Source organism: Cetorhinus maximus, chromosome 2 (assembly GCF_964194155.1).
Source record: "Cetorhinus maximus chromosome 2, sCetMax3.hap1.1, whole genome shotgun sequence".
Taxonomy (NCBI): domain Eukaryota; kingdom Metazoa; phylum Chordata; class Chondrichthyes; order Lamniformes; family Cetorhinidae; genus Cetorhinus; species Cetorhinus maximus.
Window position 1 is genome coordinate 76034245 of NC_135880.1, and position 25937 is coordinate 76060181.

General features: G+C 46.7%; 1 protein-coding gene across 8 annotated transcripts in view; it reads right to left on the reverse strand.

The window, feature by feature from the left end:
* Positions 1 to 336: 336 nt before the first annotated feature.
* stard4 (StAR related lipid transfer domain containing 4) overlaps positions 337 to 25937 on the reverse strand; it is a 37148-nt gene continuing 11547 nt past the window's right edge. For 5 of the 8 annotated variants that reach the window (XM_078566147.1, XM_078566181.1, XM_078566133.1 and 2 more), the window contains 3 exons: positions 24503 to 24629; positions 1650 to 1767; positions 337 to 794 (listed from right to left, as the gene is read on the reverse strand). In XM_078566147.1, the coding sequence (XP_078422273.1) occupies positions 568 to 794; positions 1650 to 1767; positions 24503 to 24629 (472 nt within the window). In that variant the 3' untranslated portion in view covers positions 337 to 567. The remainder of the gene's footprint in view (positions 795 to 1649; positions 1768 to 24502; positions 24630 to 25937) is intronic. The other 3 variants (XM_078566155.1, XM_078566164.1, XM_078566188.1) reach the window with 1 other exon arrangement.

The window sequence follows — 25937 nt, forward strand, 5'->3', positions numbered from 1 at the left end:
TTACACGCTGATCAACATCATGATCTGCCAATTCTGTATAATTTCTGTGGACACTCCCTGCATGCGTAAACTAAAGCTCATTAAAATGATATCCTGTGCAGCCAGCATTGAAAGTGCACAATCACACTGCGGATGCCATTTTGGAGGCAAACTGACACCCACAGTGTCAAAACTACAGGCACTATGCATTTGAATTTTGTGGCCTTTCAGCTTTCAGTCTGTAGTCTAAACAGATCTTAATTTGTTGAACGACAATATTTCGTTCTTTGAATTTCAGATAATGGAATTAAAATATAGTACACCTTGATCAGAATAAATCCACTGGCAGTAAAAAATGACTAATATCATTATATTGAAATTGTCATTTTGCTTTTATATACATATTGCTTTTATATTCATAAATGGAACATTAAAAGAAGAAACACACTAAGCATGGCCGCAGCCAAAGAATATTGCACTTATTACCTACCCGAGCTCTATGGCACAGTAGGAAGGAACTCGTTTCAAGGAACTACAAGTAAAAACATTCTTTAAAAGGTTGTCAATAGTTATGGCTTTAGTTTATACCTAAGTTTTCAAAGCATTCCGGAGTTCATTGTAGAAGTTAACTAATGAATTTGCCATTGCAGTGTTCACTACGGTCTGTGGCAGCATTCCTCGCAAATCAGTCTGAATAAAGCCCGTCAAGAGACTATGGTCAGGGTCACTCTTCAAAGGAATGCAAAACCATCCACATGGGTAATTAAATCCACGAACAAAATTAGGTTGCTCCTTCCCATATTCAACACTGACTCCTGTGTTGGGTTAACAAAAAGATTGTCCTTCAATATGATTAGACATTTCAAAACGTTACTTTCCAAAATAACTAAATCCTTCTTCCAAACTATATTACATGTACTGAAAAAGTTAACATTACCAGAAAAAATAACATGGGGAAAACAATGGTGAATTCTTTTGAAAACTTGTTTTTATCATCTTTTTAAGAAAAAACTGAATAAAACACTCGTTTCTGTTCATAGTATTAAGTAGATCCATTTAAGTGGGGATGGGTTGAAACTGAACAGCAAATTTTACTAATGTGCTGCCTTGGCACAAAGCTTTGCCCATTGGGAGGGCACACCAGGAATCCAGCGCCTTGTGAGGCTGTCTGAGATGCACAATTTGTATAACAAACTTTTATATTAGTAATTATCCTTGCTGTTTGAGAGTTGCAGTATTCTGTGTTCAAAGTATCAGAATCAACATTTTCTTTTTTTCACCTACCTGAAGAAAACTGGGAGCAAATCATTTGCAAATATACAAAATGGAGAGCTAGGCCTTGAGGATTAATAAATAAATAGCTGCACGAGAAATGAATGGAAGCAAGTGGCCCATAGCTGATAAATTTGCAACGGGTGAAATAACTTTGATGCTGTTTGTCTTTGAAGTTAAAACCTCTAGCAGTATAATGTAACAAAAATTGCAATTGTGCTACGATCAACATCATAAAGCTCTAGAGAAAGTGAATTGCTTTATGACTTCTTTTCATCCACACATTTCCTGAATCCCAATCTGACTATGAATTCACAGGAAGAAGTCGGCAGAAGACGCATGTTCCTGTAGGGAAAGGGAGAAAAGAGAAGGTTGTAAACTTAGCTATATGTACTCACCACAAGACAGCAGCCCATTCTGGTAATCTGTGGTATAGGAGAAGTCAATGAACTCTCTTGGGGCAATTACATTCCACAACTGCCCTGCTGTGGTGTAATGCATCAAACAACAACCCTGCTGTATAAAATAGTGGGAGATTAATACATATTTAATAAGAAATGTTTTTATATATTCTACCCTTGGGTATCTTCCTGTATAAACAATAAGTTGCATTTATATAGCAATTTTAACATAGTAAACTATCCTAAAGCACTTCACAAGTATTATCAACAAAATTTGAGAGGTATAAGGAGACATTAGGCCAGATGACCAATTTTTGGTCAAACAGGTAGATTTTAAGGAGCATTTCAAAAGAGCAAAGAGATGTGAAGAAGTTGAGAGAGAGAATTCCAGAACTTAGGGCCTTGGCAGCTGAAAGCACAGCAGACAATGGTGGAGCAATTAAAATCAAGTTGCAAAGAGGCCAGAATTGGAGAAATGCAAAGATTTGGGATAGTTTAGGGCTGGTGGAAGTTAAAGAGTTAGGAAGGGGCAAGCCCAAGGAGGGAGCTGAAAATAAGGATGAAAATTTTAAAATTGAGGCATTCCTAGATCAGAAATCACTGTAGGTCAAGTGAGCTCAGGGGTGATAGAAGGATTTGGTGCAAGTTAGGATACAGGAATCAGAATTTTGGATGAGTACAAGTCTATGTACAGTAGAACAAAAACAAAAATACCTGGAAAAACTCAGCAGGTCTGACAGAATCTGCGGAGAGGGATACATTTGATGTTTCGAGTCCGTATGACCCTTCATCAGAACTAAAAAATATAGAAATGAGATGAAATATAAGCTGGTAGAGGGAGGTGGGTGGGACAGGTAGAGCTCGATAGGGGGCCAGTGATAGGTGGAGGCCAAGAAGAGATTGCCAAAGATGTCATAGACAAAAGGACAAAGGGGTGTTGACGGTAGTGATACTATCTAAAGGATGTGCTATATTGTTTCCAGGACTGTCACTGACCTCATCTCCTCTGGAGATCTTCCCTCCACAGCTTCCAACCTCATAGTCTCCCAACCTCGGACGGCCCGCTTCTACCTCCTATCCAAAATCCACGAACAGGATTGTCCCGGCAGACCAATCATGTCAGCCTGTTCTTGCCCCACGGAACTCATTTCTTGCTATCTTGACTTCATTCTCTCTCCCCTTGTCCAGTCTCTTCCCACCTACATCCGCGATTCCTCTCACACCCTACATCATATCAACAATTTCCAGTTCCCTGGCCCCAACCGCCGCCTCTTCACCATGGACGAGCAATCCCTCTACACCTCCATCCCCCACCGGGATGGTCTGAGGGCTCTCTGCTTCTTCCTCGAACAGAGGCCCGAACAATCCCCATCCACCACTACTTTCCTCTGTCTGACTGAACTTGTTCTCTCACTGAACAATTTTTCCTTAAACTCATCTCACTTCCTCCAAATAAAAGGTGTGGCTATGGGTACCCGCATGGGCCCCAGTTATGCCTGTCTCTTTATGGGGTATGTGGAACATTCCTTGTTCCAGTCCTACTCAGGCCCCCTCCTACAACTCTTTCTCCAGTACATCGATGGCTGCTTCAGTGCCGCTTCACATCTCTCATCTGGATCTGGAAAAATGTATTAATTTTGCTTCCAATTTCCACCCCTCCATCATTTTCACATGGTCCATCACTGACACTTCCCTTCCCTTCCTTGACCTCTCTGTCTCAATTTCTGCTGATAGATTGCCCACCAACATTCATTACAAGCCTACCGACTCCCACAGCTACCTTGACTACAGCTCCTCACACCCCACTTCTTGTAAGGACTCCATCCCATTCTCTCAGTTCCTTCACCTCCGTCGCATCTGTTCTGATGATGCCACTTTCCAAAACAGTTCCTCTGACATGTCTTCCTTCTTCCTTAACCGAGGTTTTCCACCCACGGTGGTTGACAGGGCCCTCAACCGTATCCAGCCCATCTCCCGCGCATCAGCCCTCACACCTTCCTCTCCCTCCCAGAACCATGATAGGGTCCCCCTTGTCCTCACTTATCACCCCACCAGCCTCTGCGTTCAAAGGATCATCCTCCGCCAGCTCCAGCATGATGCCACCACCAAACATATCTTCCCTTCACTCCCCCGGCGGCTTTCTGCAGGGATCGTTGCCTCCGGGACACCCTGGTCCACTCCTCCATCACCCCCTACACCTCAATCCCCTCCCATGGCACCTTCCCATGCAACCGCAGAAGGTGCAACACCTGCCCCTTTACTTCCCCCCTCCTCACTGTCCAAGGGCCCAAACACTCCTTTCAAGTGAAGCAGCGCTTCACTTGCACTTCCCTCAATTTAGTCTACTACATTCGCCGTTCCCAATGCGGTCTCTTCTACATTGGAGAAACCAAACGCAGACTGGGTGACCACTTTGCGGAACACCTTCGGTCTGTCCGCAAGCATGACCCAGACCTCCCTGTCGCTTGCCATTTCAACACACCACCCTGCACTCATGCCCACATGTCCATCCTTGGCCTGCTGCAATGTTCCAGTGAAGCTCAACACAAACTGGAAGATCAGCACCTCATCTTCCGACTAGGCACTACAGTCTTCCAGACTGAACATTGACTTCAACAATTTCAGATCATGAACTCTCTCCTCCATCCCCACCCCCTTTCTGATCCCCCTTTTTCCAATAATTTATAATTTTTTTTACAAATACATTTTTCTTTTCCCACCTATTTTTAAATTTACTTCGATCTATTGTTTCATCTCCACCTTTTAGCCCATTTCGATCCCTTCCCCCACCCCACCCCCACAAGGGCCATCTGCCACTAGCTTGTCCTGCTTTCTACCCTTAATGTCCCCATTAGCACATCCTTTAAATAATATCACCACCATCAACACCCCTTTGTCCTTTTGTCTATGACATCTTTGGCAGTCTCTTCTTGGCCTCCACCTATCACTGGCCCCCTGTCGAGCTCTACCTGTCCCACCCACCCCGCTCTACCAGCTTATATTTCATCTCATTTCTATATTTTTTAGTTCTGATGAAGGTTCATACAGACTCAAAACGTCAACTGTATCTCTCTTCACAGATGCTGTCAGACCTGATGAGTTTTTCCAGGTATTTTTGTTTTTGTTGTAGATTTCCAGCATCCGCAGTATTTTGCTTTTATCTACGTAGAGTAGAACAGGAAGACCGGCCAGAATAGCTTGGAATAGTCAGGTTTGGAGGTTAAAAAGCATGTATGGGGGTTTCAGCAGCAAACAAGCTGAGGCAGAGGTGAAGTCAGGAGATATTATGGAGGAAAAGTAGGTAGTTCTGGTAATGGTGCAAATGGGATCAGAAGCTTATCTTGGGGCCAAATACAACAACCGAGGTTGCGAACAGTCTGGTTCAGCCTCAGATGTTTTCAAGGGAGAGGGATGCAATTGGTGTCTAGGGAAAGTAGTTTTTTGGGGGCACCAACAACAAGGCTTCAGTCTTCCCAATATTTAGTTGGAGGAAATTATGCTCCTCTAGTACTGGAGGTCAGACAAGTAGCCTTCAATTTAGAAATAGTGAAAAAGCCGAGAAAGCTGATGGTGATGTAGAGCAGGATATCATCAACATCCATGTTGAGCCTGACATTTTTGGAATGATTTTGCCTTGGAGACCAAGGTTAGATCCTTTTAGAACTGAGGTAATGGTGTGTGAGGAGGAAGAGGTGATTGCCAGTTATGATTAGATAGATAAGTGGAACCAGGCAAGGGCAGTCCTACCCAAATGAAAGAGGCATTGGAGGAGGATAGTACGGTCAATTGTGTGAAAGGCAGACAAATATTTTGTTATATGTGTGAAAATTCACCATGAAAGGAATGAAGTAACTAATAATCAAAGAAAAGCATACAAAAAAGTGTTACACTTAATCTTTACAAACTTGTCTTCCCCAATGCCATGACCTTGACATTATAAATTCTATGGGAGTTCTCGCTCCCTACTTTACGTCATTATTTTCTTTCTTTTTCTCCTTTTCTTCTACAGAGTCAACCCTCCTTGCCCCAACCCAGCCTCTATTCCACAGAATAATTTTTTTCTTTCTCACCTCCCTCGTCATGGCTGCCACTATCCTTCTTTACGCCTGCTTTCAATCATTTTTGATCCAGCTTTTTCCCCACCAGTGTAGCTACTTCCCACTGACCAAAGATTAACACTTTTTTGTAGGAGGGCAATACTGTGATTTAAGCAGGGCTAAGATATTTCCACCGTTTGGCAGAGTTCTGACTTTTAGATCACAAATTCACCCTTTTAATTTTTTTTGACACCCCATCTGGGGAGAGATTAAAGTTCAGGGGAGTCATCAATCAGCCCCTCTCTCTTTAATCCACTGCCAATCTGACTTGTTTTCTGTGATTGGGAGATGCAGAGGCCACGTCCCCAGTAGCTGCTGCTCTCATGCACAATCCGTAGAGGCCTTCCTGCAGTGGGCTGTCTTCCTGCTCTGCCTCCACTGCAAGAGTCGCTGGCACTGGACTGGGGAAGAGTGGGTGGGCGGAGGGGGTGGTGGTGGTGAGTGGTAGTGGGAAGAGGGAGGAGCGGGACTGAGACTTGGATGCTGGGATCCGGAGACTAGGGTTTGGGCCTGACAGCTGCTTGTCTCTCACACTCTCAGTGTTTTATAAAAGCTTAGGAATTAAGTCTCATTTATAAAATGTTTCCCTTTTATCCATTATCACTATTACTGCTTTTACACTCCAGCTCCCCCACATAGGGCAAGGTGGGGGAATCCAGGTAGGGGGGAGGGTGGGGGCAGGGGTGGAAAGAGGAGGAGATGAGTGAGTGGGGGTTGCTGAGAGGGGTGGGAGGGCATGAGTGAGGGACTGTGGGGAGGATGGGCATGAGTGAGTGAGTGAATGGGGGCTGAGTGGGCTGGGAGGGAAGGCATAAGTGAGTGTAAGGGAGGGAAATGGCAGGGTTGGGAAAACTGGTGTATGTATGTGCTGTTTTGTTTATGCTGGTGTCTGGGGTCAAGTTAATTTTCAAAAGTTGTTTTTGGATATATTTGTTCATGGGATGTGGGCATCGATGGTAAGGCCAGCCTCTGTTGCTCATCCCTTATTGCCCTTAAGAAGATTGGCCTTCAACAACCACTACCATCTTCCTTTGTGCTAGGTATGACCACACTCAGTTTTCCATCCTGATTCTTCTTGGCTTAAGTAAAACTGTAGTTCCTTGGTGCCACACTTGGTCAAAACGCTGCCATGGTGTCAAGGCTCTTGCCTCAGTTCTGTAATTCAATGGTACAAAATTTAGATCAGTATCGCCCATTGTTTAGGCATTACAAGTGCTGTTTGGTGTCCAATGTTGTGTCTGTGGCATGCACACATGTTTGGGGCGAGTTATGCCATATTGATGAGGGTTTTAGCACAGGTGCAGTGAACGATCACTGGAAGTATGCAGTGCAGAAAGATCATGACGTCAATCAGTGTACAATACCAATCTGATATCAGCAAACACTCTCTCAACTCGCACAACTGAACACGCAGGAAGGACCATCTCCAACCATCACTATTTAAAGGGATTATCAACTGTTTACAGGTTTGTTACTGGTTGCTTTTTTATGGCTGATGCTTTTGACTCTGCAAGTGTTTGGTACTTTATACAGTTGTTTCGAGTTGCCAACGTCCACAGGGAGTGCTGTGGCAGGTGCTCAAGCTATTGCTGACATTAAGACTTCTACACAAACCAGTTGCTCCCAAACATGATTGAACTAGTATGCATTCCCTTTGGAATACAGCATGACTTGCAGAATGCACAAGCAACAGGACAAGTTACTGATAGAGGAAGGGAAGAAGGGCAGAAGGCCATATCTGCCCAGGATGTTCAAGAAGCAATTCTCCTACATGCACTTCAGTGAGGAACAATATGTGAGATATCTGTACTTCAGTAAGGGAGTGCTTACTGAAATCTGCCACCTGCTAGAGCCACAACTGCAACTTCAGAGCAGAACAAAACCACATGACAAGTAGCTGTGAAGATGACTATGGTGATGAACCTTTATGTGCTTTGCTCCTTCGAGGCTGGAGTTATTTGCAATATCTTGCAGTCTGCCATCCACTGTTGCCATGAGGGAGGACAGCAAGATACTTCATTAATTGAGAGAAAACTACATTTCATTCTATCGTGCCAGGCAGAGTGAGCATGCAGCTTTGCTAGAATTGCAGGCTTCCCACTCAGTAGAGTGCCACTGACTGCATACACATAGCTTTTTAGGTGCTGCATGTCAACTTTACCATATGCTGCAACCAAAAGGGATTTGATTCCCTCCAAGTCTAACTGGTGTATGACCATACTCAGAATCATGCAAGTCAGAGCTCAGTAACCTGGCATGATGTCTTCATTCTGTGGCAGTCCACTGTGCCAGCTGCATTTGAGCTATTATTGCAATCCATAGGGTGGCTAAGCGACAAAGAGCTCCCCAAGGTGCGAAAGGCTGATGATGGTCAGTGTGTAACCTACGCAGCGTACATATGAAATGTGACAGAGAAAATCATTGACATGTTGAAACAATGCTTCTACAGCTTGAACTGCTCTGGAGGAGCCTTGCAGTATTTGACAGAGTGGGTGTTGAAATTCATTGTAGTCTGCTGCACACTATATAACCTTTCCATCATGAGAGGATAGCCCTTGTAACCAGCTATATGGAAATCAGTTCAGGAGCAAGAGAATGAGGAAGAGGAAGAAGAATAAAGGAGGTGGCTTAGACAGCCCCTTTCCACCAGGGCTGTACAAGAAATCATCCAGGTGCGGTACTAGTAACTGCGACCTTAGTTCCCCAATAACCAACAGTTTCACACCTTATATCCCCTCTGTCACTAGACGATTACAACATTCAATTGGCTACAATGAAAAAGTAAAAGCCACCACAAAATAAACATTCCAAACTAAGTCTGGAAATTTAAATATTCCATATTGCATACAAAGTTAAACTAATCACCTTTGTGCAATTCCTTAGTGCCTGTACCTGACCTGGTGCTCCTGTGTAATGCTATCTCAGTGGTTATAGCATGGTTGTTGGAAAGCTGCTAACTTGCAGTGGAGAAGACTGATGATCTTGGAGGACAACCTCGAGAGAGTGAAGAGATAAAGTTGTGAAGTAAGAGGTGTATGCTTATGCATCTGCAGCCTGTAAATCAGATGGGAATGTGGGATGAAGGGGGAGGCGGAATGTGAGGAGGAGGATTACGTATGAGGATGAAGTCCACTGGCCATGGCCTCAGCAATGGGCCTCCCAATAATAGCCAGCATCGCCTACTCTTTGAGGGTCACGATATCTAGGTATGCATTTTCCCCTCTGGTTAGGTCCTGCTTACTCTGGTTGTGAGTCACCTTGTCCAGTGAGACGGAAGCATGTCAGAGAGTTTCGTGCTGTTTGGTGATGTGATTGTCATGGCTGAAGTGTGTACAAGCTATGAGGAGATGTGGGTATTAGGCTTGCAATAGTGCTAAGTGCGTGAGGGTGTGGTATAGCATGTGAGTGTCAGGTGTGAGTTCTGATTGATAAATTAGTGGCAGATACGTGATTGAGCAGCGTCTAAAGCAAGTGGTGCATTTGGTAAGAATACGGCATTTGAAGAAACATTCACTGGCATGGACCATTTTTGTGAGGTCACTGAGCTTCTTGCAGCACTGTCACACCACATGGACTTCTGAAACTGACCTCCATATCTATATGATCTTGCTGCCTTCTGAGGATATGACTTGACAGCCTCCTAGCCCCCTGTGGATATGGGATATCTCTCCTTTGCACCTCCTCCACCAAGGCTGCATCCAAAAACTTTGGAGCCCACTTTCTCCCTCGTTGTTCTGTCTTTCTCAGGTTAGATTCAGCTCCCATAGAACTGTCAGCACATGCTCCACCCAAAATGCACCTCTCCTTTAAGAAGTGCAGGCTAGCTTTAACTGGTGCTAGCCACACAAATTATTGGCCCTTGCTCAGGTGTCCAGCCAATCAGCAGAGTGGTGAGTCGTGGCTGGACACTGCAATCAGGTAAAACAGCAGGCAGCAAGGACTTGGTGTTTTGCCTGCATTTCACTCAGCAGATGCAGCTTAATCACAGATCATAATTCCTGCATCCAGTTTTGGGGGCAATCAAATCTAGACCCACAATTCTTCTGTTTATGCTTGGACCAAGACTGTAATGGGATCTGGAACTAAGCAGTCTTGGCAAACCCAAAACTGAGCATCAGTGAATTGCCACAAAATAGCATTGTCAACAACAGCTACCATCTGTTCGCAGATGATCGAAACAGAACAGTAATTCTATCATAGAGATGATAGAACAGAAATTGGTTAAATTGGATTTGTTCTGTTTCTTACAGACAGAACATACTTGGGCAATTTTCCATTTTGTAGGGTAGACACCAGTAGCTGGAATGGAACAGCTAGCTAGAGGTGCAGCTGGTTCTGGAGCACAAGTCTTCAGCATTATAGCTGGGTTGTTTAACATTTGCAGTCCTAAAGTTCCCTGGTTCTAAGCTAATATGCAAAGAGAATGATCAGAGTTTAAGCTATCTACATTCTTCCATCCTAGGTTGCTGAGGGAAACATTCTATCGGCTCTGGGTGACCTGTGATAGAATAGTGGAGGCAGCATGCTAGACAACTAAACAATCTCTCAACCAACAGATCAGATCAAAGATCTATAGTCCTGCCACATCCATTGTCAATGGTGGTGGAAAATTAAACTAATGGGAGGAGGAGTATGATGAACATTCCCATCCTTAACAATCGTGCAGCCCAAGATGCAAGTGTGGAATTCGAGGCTGAAGCATTTGCAACCATCTTCAGCCAGGAGTGCCAAGTGGATGATTTATCTCAGCTTTCATTTGAGGTCCTCACCATCTTATCCCAGATCCCAGGTCTTGAACTAATTTAATTTTCTTGATAGCATGCGGTGGAATGGCTGCCCAGCATCTCACTTAAATGTAGCAAAGTGCTCTTCAGCTCTTGGCTAGCAGGGAAGTGCAGATGGGCATGAGAGGGGAAATGGAGAAAGGTCACATGGTAGTCAGGGCTCTGCTCAGGATGGTTCCATTTTATTTTTATTAATTCAAGTATGTGGGCGTCGCTAGCTAGGCCAGCATTTATTGCCCATCCCTAATTGCCCTTGAGAATGTGGTGGTGAGCTGCCTTCTTGAACTGCTGCTGTCCATGTGGTGTAGGTACACCCACAGTGCTGTCAGGGAGGGAGTTCCAGGGTATTGACCCAGCGACAGTGAAGGAACGGTGATATATTTCCAAGTCAGGATGGTGTGTGGCTTGGAGGGGAACTTCAAGGTGGTGGTGTTCCCATCTGTCTGCAGCCCTTGTCCTTCTAGATGGTAGTGGTCATGGATTTGGAAGGTGCTGTCTAAGGAGCCTTGTTGAGTTTCTGCATTGCATCTTGTAGATGGTGTACACTGCTGCTACTGTGCATTGGTGGTGGAGGGAGTGAATGTTTGTGGATGTGGTGCCAATCAAGCGGGTTGCTTTGTCCTGGATGGTGTTGAGCTCCTTGAGTGTTGTTGGACCTGCACTCATCCAGGCAAGGGGAGAGTATTCCATCCTGACTTGAGCCTTGTAGATGGTGAACTGGCTTTGGGGAGTCAGGAGGCTAATGCGCCACAGGATTCCTAGCCTCTGACCTGCTCTTGTAGCCACAGTATTTATATGCCTAGTCCAGTTCAGTTTCTGGACAAAGGTTACCCCCGGGATGTTGATAGTGATGGTAATGCCATGGGGCGATGGCCCCCCTTTCACCTACCACTTCTTACTCACAGCCGTAAATGTCTCTTTTGTCCGAAGTCTTTGACTATCCCTGCACAGGGACAAATGGGGCTGTCTTTGGCAGGGCCCAGGCCCAGACGACATCAGCCATGAGCATCTCAGCAGTCAGGGATCTGTATGAGCAGCCTACCTTTAGCTCTGCTGAAGGCTCAGGGGTAACATCATGTGGAAGTAATAGGAAAAGGAAGAGAAAGTTTTGTAGTGCTACAAGGGGAATCACTTGGATGTTTACAAGTATGTCATAATGTTAATTACATCGTAATTTTTAAAGAACCATAAACTTTATTTCAAGTCTCCATCGTCCAGTCTTCTCCATTGTTTATTTTTACCTGTCAAATGGCCAGCCGCCTTGAGGTAAATGATCAGAATAGGAGACAAGCAATGGGTGTCAAGCAGATGGAAGGATTGTCGATTGTGGAAATACTTTTTGTTGGGGTGGGGGGGTGGTGGAGGAGCTGAAGTCTGGGAGACAGTGGATTTAGCATTGGACTGCCATATGATTCACAGACTTAGGTTATCTGAATCATGTGTGTGAATCCATTGCAGACATCTCCAGCAGCTCGTTGAGCAGCTGAAGGACCCTGGCCACATCAGGCTCCTCCTCTTGCTGATGTGTCACCTCTTCTTTCCCCTCCAAAAGATGCAAGCGGTCCCTACCTTCCTTCTCCATCAGCTCCAGTCGACTATGTTGTGCAAGGTACAGCAGACCACTACTATTCCGAATATCTTTGTTAGTCCAAACTAATGGGTGCCCCCAAATCTGCCCAAAACCTGAATCACATCTTCAGCAGCCCAATGGTGGTAACCAAGCCACTGCAGCAAATCTGAGGGCCCCGTGTGTCTGACTGGCCTCATCAGTAGCCAAGTGGATCTAAGTGGCAGTCCTGGCAAACATGGCATCAGTCACCTGAGAGATGCATTTGTTTGTGCAGACTATGAAACCCTATAGATGTCACTTGCTGATACCTGGAAAGAACTGGAGGCAAAGAAATTCAGGGATATGGTGAACTTGACTGCCACCAGCAAAGCGCTTCTACCTGGTCCACTTGGAAGGAAGTTTTGTTCCAGGAGAAACAATTCAGCAACAACTGCCAAGGAAGTCTGAGCTTCCTAAGGCACTGTCACATCCAGAAAGCCAATCTTCTGTCTGTATACAGTGTTGGAGATATTGCCTCCTTTGAGCTGGAGCTTCTGTGTTCCTCCAATCCATCCGGTGAAGCAGTAGATGACTGAGAAGGCAGTTGCTACTAGATTTGCTGCTGCTGCCCCTCTTGTTCCTCATCAAAGGTCCAAAGTAGAGAAACATAGAAAATAGGAGCAGGAGTAGATCATTCAGCCCTTTGATCCTGCTCCGTCATTTAATATGATCATGGCTGATCCTCTATCTCAACGCCATACTCCCGCTCTCTCCCCATACCCCACAGCCTTCTGTGGTATAGAATTCCACAGGTTTGTCACCCTCTGAGTGAAGAAGTTTCTCCTCATCTCAGTCCTAAATGGCCTACCCCGTACCCGAGACTGTGAGCCCTTTGTTCTCGACCCCCAGCCAGAGGAAACATCAACCCTGCATCCAATCTGTCCAGCTGTGTCAGAATTTTATACATTTCAATGAGAGCCCCTCTCATTCTTCTAAACTCCAGTGAATACAGGCCTAGTCGACCCAATCTCTGCTCATATGACAATTCTGCCATCCCAGGAATCAGTCTGGTGAACCTTCACTGCACTCCATCTATGGCAAGTATATCCTTTCTTAGGTAAGGAGACCAAAACGGCACACAATACTCCAGGTGTGGTCTCACCAAGGTCCTGTACAGTTGCAGTAAGACATCCTTGCTTCTTTACTCAAGTCCTCTTGCAATGAAGGCCAACACACCATTTGCCTTCTTAACTGCTTGCTGCATCTGCATGCTTGCTTTCAGTTATTGCTGTACAAGGACACCCACGTCCCTTTGGAAAATATTGATATACAACCTATAACCGTTTAAATAATACTCTGCCGTTCTGGTTTTCCTGCTGACGTGGATAACTTCACAGTTATCCACGTTATATTGCATCTGCCATGTATTTGCCCATTCACTCAACTTATCTAAATCACCTTGAAGTCTCTTTACATCCTCCTCACCACTCACATTCCCACCAAGTTTCATATCGTCAGCAAACTTGGAAATATTACCTTTGGTTCACTCATTCAAATCCTTGATATATATTTTGAATAGCTGGAGCCCATGCACTGATCCCTGCAGTACTCCACTTGTCACCGCCTGCCACTCCGAAAAAGACCCATTTATTCCTACTCTCTGTTTCCTGTCTGCTAACAAATTCTCAGTCCATGCCAATATATTATCCCTATCCCATGTGCTTTAATCTTTCACACTAACCTCTTATGTGGAACTTTATCAAAAGCTTTCTGAAAATCCGAATACACCACATCCACTGGTTCTCCTTTATCTATTCTGCTAGTTACGTCCTCAAAAAACTCCAGTAGGTTTGTCAAACATGATTTCCCTTTCATAAATTAGACTTTGTCTAATCCGGTTGATATTTTCTAAGTGTCCTGTTATCACATCCTTTATAACAGACTCTAGCATTTTCCCTACAACTGATGTTAGGCTAACTAGTCTGTAACTTGCTGTTTTCTCCCTCCCTCCTCTTTTAAAATAGCGGGGCTACATTTGCCACCCTCCAATCTGCTGGGACTGTTCCAGCATCTACAGAATTTTGGAAGATGACAACCAACCCATCCACTATTTCCATGGCCACCTTCCTTAGTACCCTGGAATGTAGATTATCAGGCCCTGGGGATTTATCAGCTTTTGGTCCTATTAATTTCTCCAGCACTAGTTTTTTAGTGATACTAATTTCCTTCAATTGCCCCTACTCATTAGACCCTTGGTTCCCTAGCATTTCTGGGAAGTTATTTGTGCTTCCTCCATGAAGACAGAACTAAAATAGTTGTTTAACTGCTCTGTCATTTCCTTGTTCTCTATTATAAATTCTCCAGTTTCAGATTGTAAGGGACCTACATTTGTCTTCAGTTCATACTCTGCTCCCATGCTGCATGTTTTAAACCTCTGCACACACTAGCATCTCATTCCCCCCTCCTCCTTGCAGGTTAAATTGTATCTGACTAACCTGATTGATTTATTTTTTGAATAGGGAGGCTTGATGACAGTAGTGCAACAAACATATATATGGACTCTCTAAAGATATTTGATATGAATACCTCATAACAGATTTCTGTGGAAAGTAGAAGCACATCTTACTAAAGGGACTGTGGCAACTTGGATATGAAATTGACTTCAGGCACCTAATTTTAGCATTGGGCACATCTAGGCCAAGTATAACACATCCAAATAAAGAATAAAGTTCCCTCTACTTTGCCCAACAATATATCTCTGCCCCAATGCCCCAGGATTACATTCTCCCATTTCCTACATCTTAATTCTGTCTTAATGTTAGAGGCAGATTTGTACAGTAGGCTATAGAAACTGGACTGGGACTGCCAACAATAACAACCTTATATTTACATAGCACCATTAAAGCAATTTAAAAATCCCAATGCACTTCACAGGAGCATTATAAAGCAAAATTAAATACTGAGCCACATAAGGCTATTCCTTTAGCTGCCTAAGCTGACTGAGACCAACTGAGATACCCAGTTCCTCAATGGAATCATCAACACCCATGTGAACCAGTGGAACAAGAAAACGAGATCTCATTTTAACATTTCATCCAAAAGTAGGACCTCCAATCATCTAGCACTCTCTCAGTATTGAACTGGTGTGTCAGCCTAGATTATGTGCTCAATAAAAGTTAACAGTTATTAATGCTGTTCATAATTATCAAAGATAAAGCTCAAATATAAATTTAAATTTGCATTAAAAGGTTTGTCTAGTTGATATGAGGAACTTTAAACAATTTAATCAGGCTACTGTTCCAACTAATCAACAAACTTTGTCAACATCTAGAAATGGAACTTTGATATCACTTAGAAATTGCTACCCTAGAGAAGTTGCCAAGCTACTTTCAGTCTATGGGCAGAATTTTCAGTTTGACATAGGCTGGGGGGGGGGGCACACGTCAGCGTGTAAAATGATGCACGGTGACATCGGGTGAGCATCCTGACGTCACTGCACGCCATTGCGATATTTCACTGAGCGGGCACGCAATGAAGTCCAACCTGCGCCCATCATTAATTAACGGGCCAGTTAAGGCCCTTTAGTCGTCAATCGATGGTGATTTTTAGGCACCCGTGTGAGCTTTGGGTCGGCGCATGGGCGCAACGGGCAGACTTTTCTATGAGCCTCATTCACGGGCGGGATAAATGGGGTCATCAATCTGCTTTGTGGAGTATTTATTGGAGAAAGTATTTTAAACTTGCCTGTGTGATCTGTAACAGTTCAGAACTAATTCCAGCAGCTTTCTGTGTACTTTGAACCTTCAGGTCAGCAGTCTGCAGTCAGGAATCTTTATCGGGCCTGCAGCTTTCCGAAGGCCTCCCCTTCGCCTGGGTATGTCCACTGGAGGCAGCTCCTCTGAGGAGGGAGGGCTAGAAGGAGGAGGAGGTCAGGAGTGCACATTCAGCCTTCAGGGGAGTACAGGCGCAGGCACAAGGAGCACAGGGCCAAGAGGTAGTCCAAGGTGAAAGGGGCCATAGAAGACGCCACTATCCTGTTGCCAGGGTATACAGGTGGCGAAGCAGCTACCTCAATATGACTGAGGTGCAGTGCCGAAGGAGACTCCGACTGTCAAGGGAGACAGTCAACTACATCTGTCAGAGATAAAAACAAAAAACTACTGCGGATGCTGGAAATCCAAAACAAAAACAGAATTACCTGGAAAAACTCAGCAGGTCTGGCAGCATCGGCGGAGAAGAAAAGAGTTGATGTTTCGAGTCCTCATGACCCTTCGGCAGAACTGAGTAAAGGTAGGAGAGGGGTGAAATATAAGCTGGTTTAAGGTTGGGGTGGGGGGAGGGAAGTTGGGGGGGTGGTGGTTGTAGGGACAAGCAAGCAGTGATAGGAGCGGATAATCAAAAGATGTCACGGACAAAAGGAACAAAGGGGTGTTAAAGGTGGTGATATTATCTAAGAAAATGTGCTAATTAAGAATGGATGGCAGGACACTCAAGGTACAGCTCTAGTGGGGGTGGGGTGGGGTGGGAAGACTGACGACAGGGTATTACAGTTATAGATTTAAAAATAATGGAAATAGGTGGGAAAAGAAAAATCTATATAAATTATTGGAAAAAACAAAAGGGAGGGGGAAGAAACGGAAAGGGGGTGGGGATGGGGGATTGGAGTTTAAGATCTAAAGTTGTTGAATTCAATATTCAGCCCAGAAGGCTGTAAAGTGCCTAGTCGGAAGATGAGGTGCTGTTCCTCCAGTTTGCGTTGGGCTTCACTGGAACAATGCAGCAAGCCAAGGACAGACATGTGGGCAAGAGAGCAGGGTGGCGTGTTAAAATGGCAAGCGACAGGGAGGTTTGGGGCTTTCTTGCGGACAGACCGCAGGTGTTCTGCAAAATGGTCGCCCAGTTTGCGTTTGGTCTCTCCAATGTAGAGGAGACAGCATTGGGAACAACGAATGCAGTAGACTAAGTTAGGGGAAATGCAAGTGAAATGCTGCTTCACTTGAAAGGAGTGTTTGGGCCCTTGGACGGTGAGGAGAGAGGAAGTGAAGGGGCAGGTGTTGCATCTTCTGCGTGGGCATGGGGAGGTGCCATAGGTGGGGGTTGAGGAGTAGGGGGTGATGGAGGAGTGGACCAGGGTGTCCCGGAGGGAACGATCCCTACGGAATGCCGCCGGGGGGGTGAAGGGAAGATGTGTTTGATGGTGGCATCATGCTGGAGTTGGTGGAAATGGCGGAGGATGATCCTTTGAATGCGGAGGCTGGTGGGGTGATAAGTGAGGACAAGGGGGACCCTATCATGTTTCTGGGAGGGAGGAGAAGGCGTGAGGGCGGATGCGCGGGAGATGGGCCGGACACGGTTGAGGGCCCTGTCAACCACTGTGGGTGGAAAACCTCGGTTAAGGAAGAAGGAGGACATGTCAGAGGAACTGTTTTTGAAGGTAGCATCATCAGAACAGATGCGACGGAGGCGAAGGAACTGAGAGAATGGGATGGAGTCCTTACAGGAAGCGGGGTGTGAGGAGCTGTAGTCGAGGTAGCTGTGGGAGTCGGTAGGCTTGTAATGGATATTGGTGGACAGTCTATCATCAGAAATTGAGACAGAGAGGTCAAGGAAGGGAAGGGAAGTGTCAGAGATGGACCATGTGAAAATGATGGAGGGGTGGAGATTGGAAGCAAAATTAATAAATTTTTCCAGGTCCTGACGAGAGCATGAAGCCGCACCGAAGTAATTATTGATGTACCGGAGAAAGAGTTGTGGGAGGGGGCCGGAGTAGGACTGGAACAAGGAATGTTCCACATACCCCATAAAGAGACAGGCATAGCTGGGGCCCATGCGGGTACCCATAGCCACACTTTTTATTTGGAGGAAGTGAGAGGAGTTAAAGCAGAAATTGTTCAGTGTGACTCCCACAGCTACCTCGACTACAGCTCCTCACAACCCGCTTCCTGTAAGGACTCCATCCCATTCTCTCAGTTCCTTCGCCTCCGTCGCATCTGTTCTGATGATGCTACCTTCAAAAACAGTTCCTCTGACATGTCCTCCTTCTTCCTTAACCGAGGTTTTCCACCCACGGTGGTTGACAGGGCCCTCAACCGTGTCCGGCCCATCTCCCGCGCATCCGCCCTCACACCTTCTCCTCCCTCCCAGAAACATGATAGGGTCCCCCTTGTCCTCACTTATCACCCCACCAGCCTCCGCATTCAAAGGATCATCCTCCGCCATTTCCACCAACTCCAGCATGATGCCACCACCAAACACATCTTCCCTTCACCCACCCTGGCGGCATTCCATAGGGATCGTTCCCTCCGGGACACCCTGGTCCACTCCTCCATCACCCCCTACTCCTCAACCCCCACCTATGGCACCTCCCCATGCCCACGCAGAAGATGCAACACCTGCCCCTTCACTTCCTCTCTCCTCACCGTCCAAGGGCCCAAACACTCCTTTCAAGTGAAGCAGCATTTCACTTGCTTTTCCCCTAACTTAGTCTACTGCATTCGTTGTTCCCAATGTGGTCTTCTCTACATTGGAGAGACCAAACGCAAACTGGGCGACCGCTTTGCAGTACACCTGCGGTCTGTCCGCAAGAAAGACCCAAACCTCCCTGTCGCTTGCCATTTTAACACGCCACCCTGCTCTCTTGCCCACATGTCTGTCCTTGGCTTGCTGCATTGTTCCAGTGAAGCCCAACGCAAACTGGAGGAACAGCACCTCATCTTCCGACTAGGCACTTTACAGCCTTCCGGGCCAAATATTGAATTCAACAATTTTAGATCCTAAACTCCAATCCCCCATCCCCACCCCCTTCCCGTTTCTTCCCCCTCCCTTTTGTTTTTTCCAATAATTTATATAGATTTTTCTTTTCCCACCTATTTCTATTATTTTTAAATCTATAACTGTAATACCCTGTCGTCAGTCTTCCCACCCCACCCCCACTAGAGCTGTACCTTGAATGTCCTGCCATCCATTCTTAATTAGCACATTTTCTTAGATAATATCACCACCTTTAACACCCCTTTGTTCCTTCTGTCTATGACATCTTTTGATTATCTGCTCCTATCACTGCTTGCTTGTCCCTACAACCACCAGCCCTCCCAACCCCACCCCCAACCTTAAACCAGCTTATATTTCACTCCTCTCCTAACTTTACTCAGTTCTGCCGAAGGGTCATGAGGACTCGAAACGTCAACTCTTTTCTTCTCCACCGATGCTGCCAGACCTGCTGAGTTTTTCCAGGTAATTCTGTTTTTGTTTTACATCTGTCAGATGATTGGCCCGGAGATCTCTCCTAACTGTGTAGGCATACACCCCATGCCAGTGACTCTGAAGGTCACAGTTGCCCTCAACTTCTATGCCTCTGGCTTCTTCCAGGGCTCGGTGGGTGATCTTTGCGGTGTCTTCCAATCAGCTGTCCATACTTGTGTTAAGCAGGTCACAGACGCTCTGTTCAGGCGTGCATTGACCTTCATCCACTTCCGCTGGGACCAGGCAAGCCAGGCACAGTGAGCCAGAGGCTTCGTGGCCATTGCTGGCTTCCCACGTTTCCAAGGTGCAACAGACTGCACACATGTGGCCATCAAGGCGCCAGCGGGTGAGCCTGGTGCCTTTGTCAACAGGAAGGGCTTCCACTCCATGAACATGCAGATAGTGTGTGATCGCAGGCTGCTGATTCTAAAAGTCTGTGCAAGGTTCCAAGGCAGCTCCCACGATGCCTACGTCCTCAGACACTCCCAGGTTCCGGGGCTCTTCAGTGCCCGGCTTGATGGCTGGCTGCTGAGTGACAAGGGCTATCCCCTCAGAAGGTGGCTCATGACGCCTCTCCGCCATCCAATATCAGAAGCTGAGCAGCGGTACAATGAGAATCACGCCTCCACAAGGGCTGTGGTGGAGAGAGCCATCGGTCTTCTCAAGATGCGCTTCCGATGCCTGGACTGCTCAGGGGACGCACTCCAGTACTCCCCAGATCATGTGCTGGTAATAGTGGTTGCATGCTGCACTCTCCACAAGCGCTGGAAAGCAGGGACGCAGTGGACAATGAAGACGTTGACACAGTGTCTGCGGCTGCACACAATAAGTCCAGCACTGATTCTGAGGATGAGCATGCACAGGGAATGCTGAGGGGGTAGACGCTGACCCGGGACTACACCAAGGAGGCAGGGACACCCGGGAAGCTTTAATCCAACGAACCTTCAGCTAGCACAAAACAAATGGATCAGCAGGACCAGCCTTGCCTGGCGCATCCATACTCAGCACCTAAGTGCAAAATCTGCCAGGATATCATCAGGAACTAAGAGCTTTGGACATAAATTTGAATGTCCAAACACTCATGACATTTTTCTTAAACATACACACGCAGAACAAACGAACCACCCTCAGCCATGGTCACACATCTGATTTTTAATTTTATCAGATGTTCTCCCAATTCAAAACAATACTGTAAGCAAGCAAAAATAAATTAAAAGGACCTAATCTCAGGTCAACACAAAAGTACCAGCGAGAAACCGTGGTGTGCCTAATGCGCCTTACGTTTCCGTTTGCGGGTGCTACGTCTTGGTGCTGCCCCATCGCTGGGAGTGGCATCTGAGACAGCCTGCTGTCCTGTTGGCCTCAATGACCTTGGTCGTCCTCTGGCCCGTGGAGCCTGTGCTGGGCCCGCCTGGGAGGGATCTTCCAGTTGCACAGCTGGCATCTCCCCAGTTGTCACAGCCTCACCAGATGAAACAGTCACTGGGTGAGGGGCGGAGGAGCTGGTGCCCTCATCCGGAGCGTCCTGAGAGGAGCCTGTAGGTACGACAGGCAGCTACTGCACCGACGTGAGGTCACCTCGGACCTCCCTGCTCACTGTGGATGGATGGGCAATGAGCTGGGAAGCTTGAAGCCCATACCATCTCCCACATTGGCACTGACCAGCTATGGCCAATGCCGCTATGAGGACTTGCAGGTCCGAGCGTAACCCCAGGAAGCCCTGATTGTTCTCCTGGAGGCGCCTCTCCACGAGAGTCGCCACCCTCTCCATGGAGGAAGCATGACGTTCTGCCATGAGGCCATTGCATCAGTGATGCTCTGCGTGGACTCCTCCACTATGGACACCAAGCGAAGCATAGCCTCATGTATCACACCCAGATGCTCCCGCACACCCGGCCGCATTTCCTGCAGCTGCTGCGTCGCGGACGACTCCAGAGGCACATCATCACGCACCGACTGAGCAAGCATGTGTCTGGTCCCCTGCAGTCCTCCGACAGCTGGCGCCATCGGCGCTCTCTGTCTCGGCCAGCTCCTCCAGCGAATGTGAAGTGCCCTCTCCACTGTGCCCTGGGACACTAGCTGATGTTCCAAAGCCCACCGAGGTGTAAGTATCTGCGCCGGTGCCTGCCTTGCAGAATAGTGTGACATAGGTGACACTTAAGGGCCCTCAGGTATGAGAGGGGGCATCTGCTGCAGCTCCTCCTGGTGGCCATGCTCTGATGATGCTGAAATGAACAACAAGGACAGTGGATCAGTTAGCGTGCACACAGTGACAAACTTCATCCCTTTCCCCCTGGCTCATTATGCGCTCAACCTTCCAGAACATATGGAGACGAATATTGGTGGGTGGTAAACAGTGAGGAGGATAGCCTTACATTACAGGCAGATATAGTCGAGCTGGTCAGATGGGCTGATGAATGCCAAATGGAATGTAATGTGGATAAGTGTGAGGTGATGCACTTGGGCAGGACAAACAAGGTATGGGAATACACGATGAATGGTAGGACCCTGGGAAGTAATGAGGATCAGAGGGACCTTGGTGTGCATGTTGACTGGTGCCTTAAGGTAGCGGGACAGATACATAAGATGTCTAAGGCGGCATATGCCATACTTGCCTTTATTAGGCGAGGCATAGAATATAGGAGCAGGAAGGTAATGTTCCAACTGCAGAAAACACTGCCTAGGCCATAGCTATAGTTCTGCATGCAGTTCTGAAATGCGCTTTATGGGAGGGATGCGATTGCAGTGGAGAGAGTGCAGAGGACGTTTAGCAGGATATTGGCTGGCCTGGAGAGTTTCACTTATGAGGAGAGACTGTGTAGACTGGGGTTATTTCCCGTGGAACAGAGGAAATTGAGGGGTGACATGATTAAGGTGGCGCCAGCCAATGGAGGACTGCAGGGGCCAGGCACATGCTCAGTCGGTGCGTGATGATGTGCCTCTGGAGTCGTCCGCAATGCAGCAACTACAGGAAATGCGGCCGGGTGTGCGGGAGAATCTGGGTGTGATACATGACGGGCATAGATAGGGTCAACAGAAAGGAACATTTCCCCTTGGCGGAGAGATCAGTAACCAGGTGGCATAGATTTAAAGTAAGGGGAATGAGGTTTATTGGGGATATGATGAGCAACTTTTGCACACAAAGGGTAGTGGGAATCTGGAACGCACTACCTGAAAGGGTGGTAGATGCAAAAACCCTCCTAACATGTAATAAGTATTTGCCATGGCATACAAGGCTATGGGCATAGTGCTGGAAAACGGGATTAGGAGACTTAGGTACATATTTGACCCGCGCATCCTCGGAGGGCCGAAGGACCTTTTTCTATGATCCACACCTCTGACCCTATCACTCTGTGACCGAGCAATGTTGCAACAATAACAAATCAAACAATCGTCAGTGCTATGGATGTCCGAAGGACATTGCGGATCTCACTGTTGGCCTCAAATACCTGGCGATTCCACCCCAGTCTCACCGACACCAGTTGACCTGGGTGCATGGCGCCTCTCAAGCTCAAGGGCTTCTTGCTCGAAGCGGTTTAACATGAGGTGGTGAGCCTGGCCGCCTCCAGTCCTCGCACGCTCCGAGGCATTATGAGCATTCTTCTCCTGAGAAAGAGAGAACACCATTCATTACGGCAATTTGCACACGAACTCTGCATGCCGCACCACAACCACAGTGGGCCATATCAGGCCTCCAGTGCCTCCTCTCCCCACTACTACTTATCATTCGCACAAAGATAGTACGCTTGCTCCCAACGCCACCAACGGCCACCTTGGACACATGCTGGGTACATCATTTTAGGAACCACACTGTCTTTGCTCCTATAGCAAGGAAGTGCAAATATGTGCAGCGTCGAGGGCAGCAGATGGTTCTTGGCCACAACACCTTAAGGCTCCCCTTCCACCATCTCATCACCGTGAATAGGACATGTGCCTAGCTGCATCTCCTGCAAGTTGCCCCCAGACCAGTCATGTGTGACTAAGAGCAACACATGGTGCAGGGGAGAACTCATCTCCTCATGAACCACTCAGGCCGATCGAAGCATGGGCACTATCTGCTTGCCCACCCAGCGTAGGAAAAATGCCCTACATTTTTCAATGCAGTCACGACAGTAAGACTTGGCGGGGGGCCTCAAAGACTAAGGCTACCTGCTGGGTTAAATGCCCAATGCCAACATGGTATTCACCCTGCCAGAGCGCAACAAATCGTTGAAGCGCTTACAGCACTGGATCCACATGCGCCGCTCCACGTTGCTGGAGCTCACCACCTCCGCTACCTCCTCCCAGGCACGTTTGGTCATGTGGGGCCTCCTCCTCCCATTCTGGGGGACCAACATCTCCCACCGTGCTGCCACCTCCTCAAGGAGGGCAGCAAGGCATTCATCTGAAAAGCGAGGGGTGCACTGGCCCCCCCCGCCGGCCTACCCTGCAGCCTGACCTGCTTCTGTGGCAGACCCTGCAGCCCGGCCTGCTCCTCTGACCTTCCCTCCAGCCTGGCCTGCTCAGCCGACCCCCTGTGGTGCACCCTTGAATTGGCCACTGTCACCAGCCTACAGGAGGCTGCCAGGCCTTCTTTTAAACAGACTGCTGGGTCGCTATTGGACCTGGCGGTCTGTGCACGCCCGCCACCGCCCACATACTCCCGCTATCCACGGGAGTTGGCAAATACGCTGGGTGGGCCTTAATTGGCCCACCCAAGTAAAATGGCGGCGTGGACCTGATCGCGGGCACCAATCGGGTTCGTGCCCACCTGCACACGATCCCCACTCCCCCACCAACAGAAAATTCTGCCCTATGAATTAGCAATCTACTAATAATGAACTAAAGGGCAAAATCTTGTTGATTATGAGATAAATAACTTCTACCAAGGGGTAAAGATCCTTCATCTCGATCCTGAAAACATTAATTAAATAAAATTGACAATCTAAATTAATATGATAGCAGCATGTCTTCATGGTGGGAAAACCCACCTGAAAAGCTAAGAGTTCTAAAGAGAAACAGGGAGAGAAAAAAACATTTTGAAAATTAGATATTAAAAAAAGCACAACAAAATCCCACTACAAGATCTGATTTTCCCTTTATGCAGTATTTCAGAAGAAATCTCACAACAGATGCAGAAGGCAAATAACAAAAAAAAGGAATGTAAGATGTTTGTCACTATCCTGTGAATCATCTTACCTGTTCAAATTCCCCAATAATGTCCAAGGAGGTCATTAGACTATCCCAACCTAACCTATAGGGACCAGGGCGAATATAATCCACTATCCTGTTTGGAACCTCCTTCACAATCCCTTGAGTTTTGTACCTGAAAATTACATTCAAGTGCCTTGTTAAAAATCTGCACACATGTTCTTCTACATGAACGTACTGTTTTATTCATAAAAGGAAAGATTACAATGCATATTCCCATTGCAATTGTGTTTTAAAGCAGCACAATCCCCTTCTTCCCATTCACATGTCTTCTGTAATCTCCTGCATTCTTCCTTATAGTTTACCATGGCCCCCTCTTAACTTGATGTTAAACTTGATGTTGTTACTTTTATACCTATGCCCAATCACTGGTATAAATTCAAAACAAAAGGCCCCTGGACAGATCGCACATCTTGTCATCCTGAAAATATCCATTTATTTCTCCACTTTCCTTTCATTCCCAAAGCCACCAATCTATCCATCCATGCAGCTACATGCCCTTTAATACCGTGTCCCTTTTAGTAACAAATCTCTTATGTTATCCTTATCAAACTGCCTCTGAAAATCCATAAATCAAATACAGGAAATTTTCTGGACACGTAACCAATGCTTTAGACTTCTTGCACAGCAAATATTGGAACATTTGCCTAATTTTCCTTCAAGGGGAAGTGGCACCTATTGGACTTGAGCAAAGCATAGACATGTAATTAATATGTGAGGGGGCCCTTCCAAATAGCTTTTCCTCAAAGTTTATCGGAATAGTGTCCTGTAAAATGGGTCTATGGTTTTGGACCTTGCATCCTTGAATCCCCCTATCAGAGGAATATGGGGGAGGAAAGAGAGGCCCGAGATGGCAGTCTTCACGTTCAGCCTCCTCACAAATCTGAAGGCCTTCTGGCTGCAATCCCCCAACAGTAACCAGAAGACTGAGCCCAGCAACCAGGCCTACATTGCAGACCTAGGAGGCCTGCTGCTGCTGATGGCCCACAACACCTCTTGGATGCCCAGTTTGAGCTGCTAAGTTTGTTCTGAATCTATTCAGTTTAGCACAGTGGTTGTGCCACACAACATGATGGAAGATATCCTTACTTTGAGGACAGGACCTTGTCTCCACAAGATGACTATATCAGTGGTTACTCTTACTGATAATGTCTTGAATAAATGCAGTTGTGACAGGTAGATTGATGAGTGATGCAGGCCCAGTCTAGCAGCTATTTGCTTCAAGTCTTGGCCAGCTTGGTCAGTAATAACCAAGACATTCAAAGCAATCTTGGCGAAGTCTGCTAGTTCCCCTCCCAGTTACACACCATTCTGATTTAGAAATATATCATCATTCCTTTACTGTCAATGAGCTAAAATCCTGGAACTCCCTTCATAATAGCATAAGGACTGCAGCAGAATTAGGGATGGGAAATAAATGCTG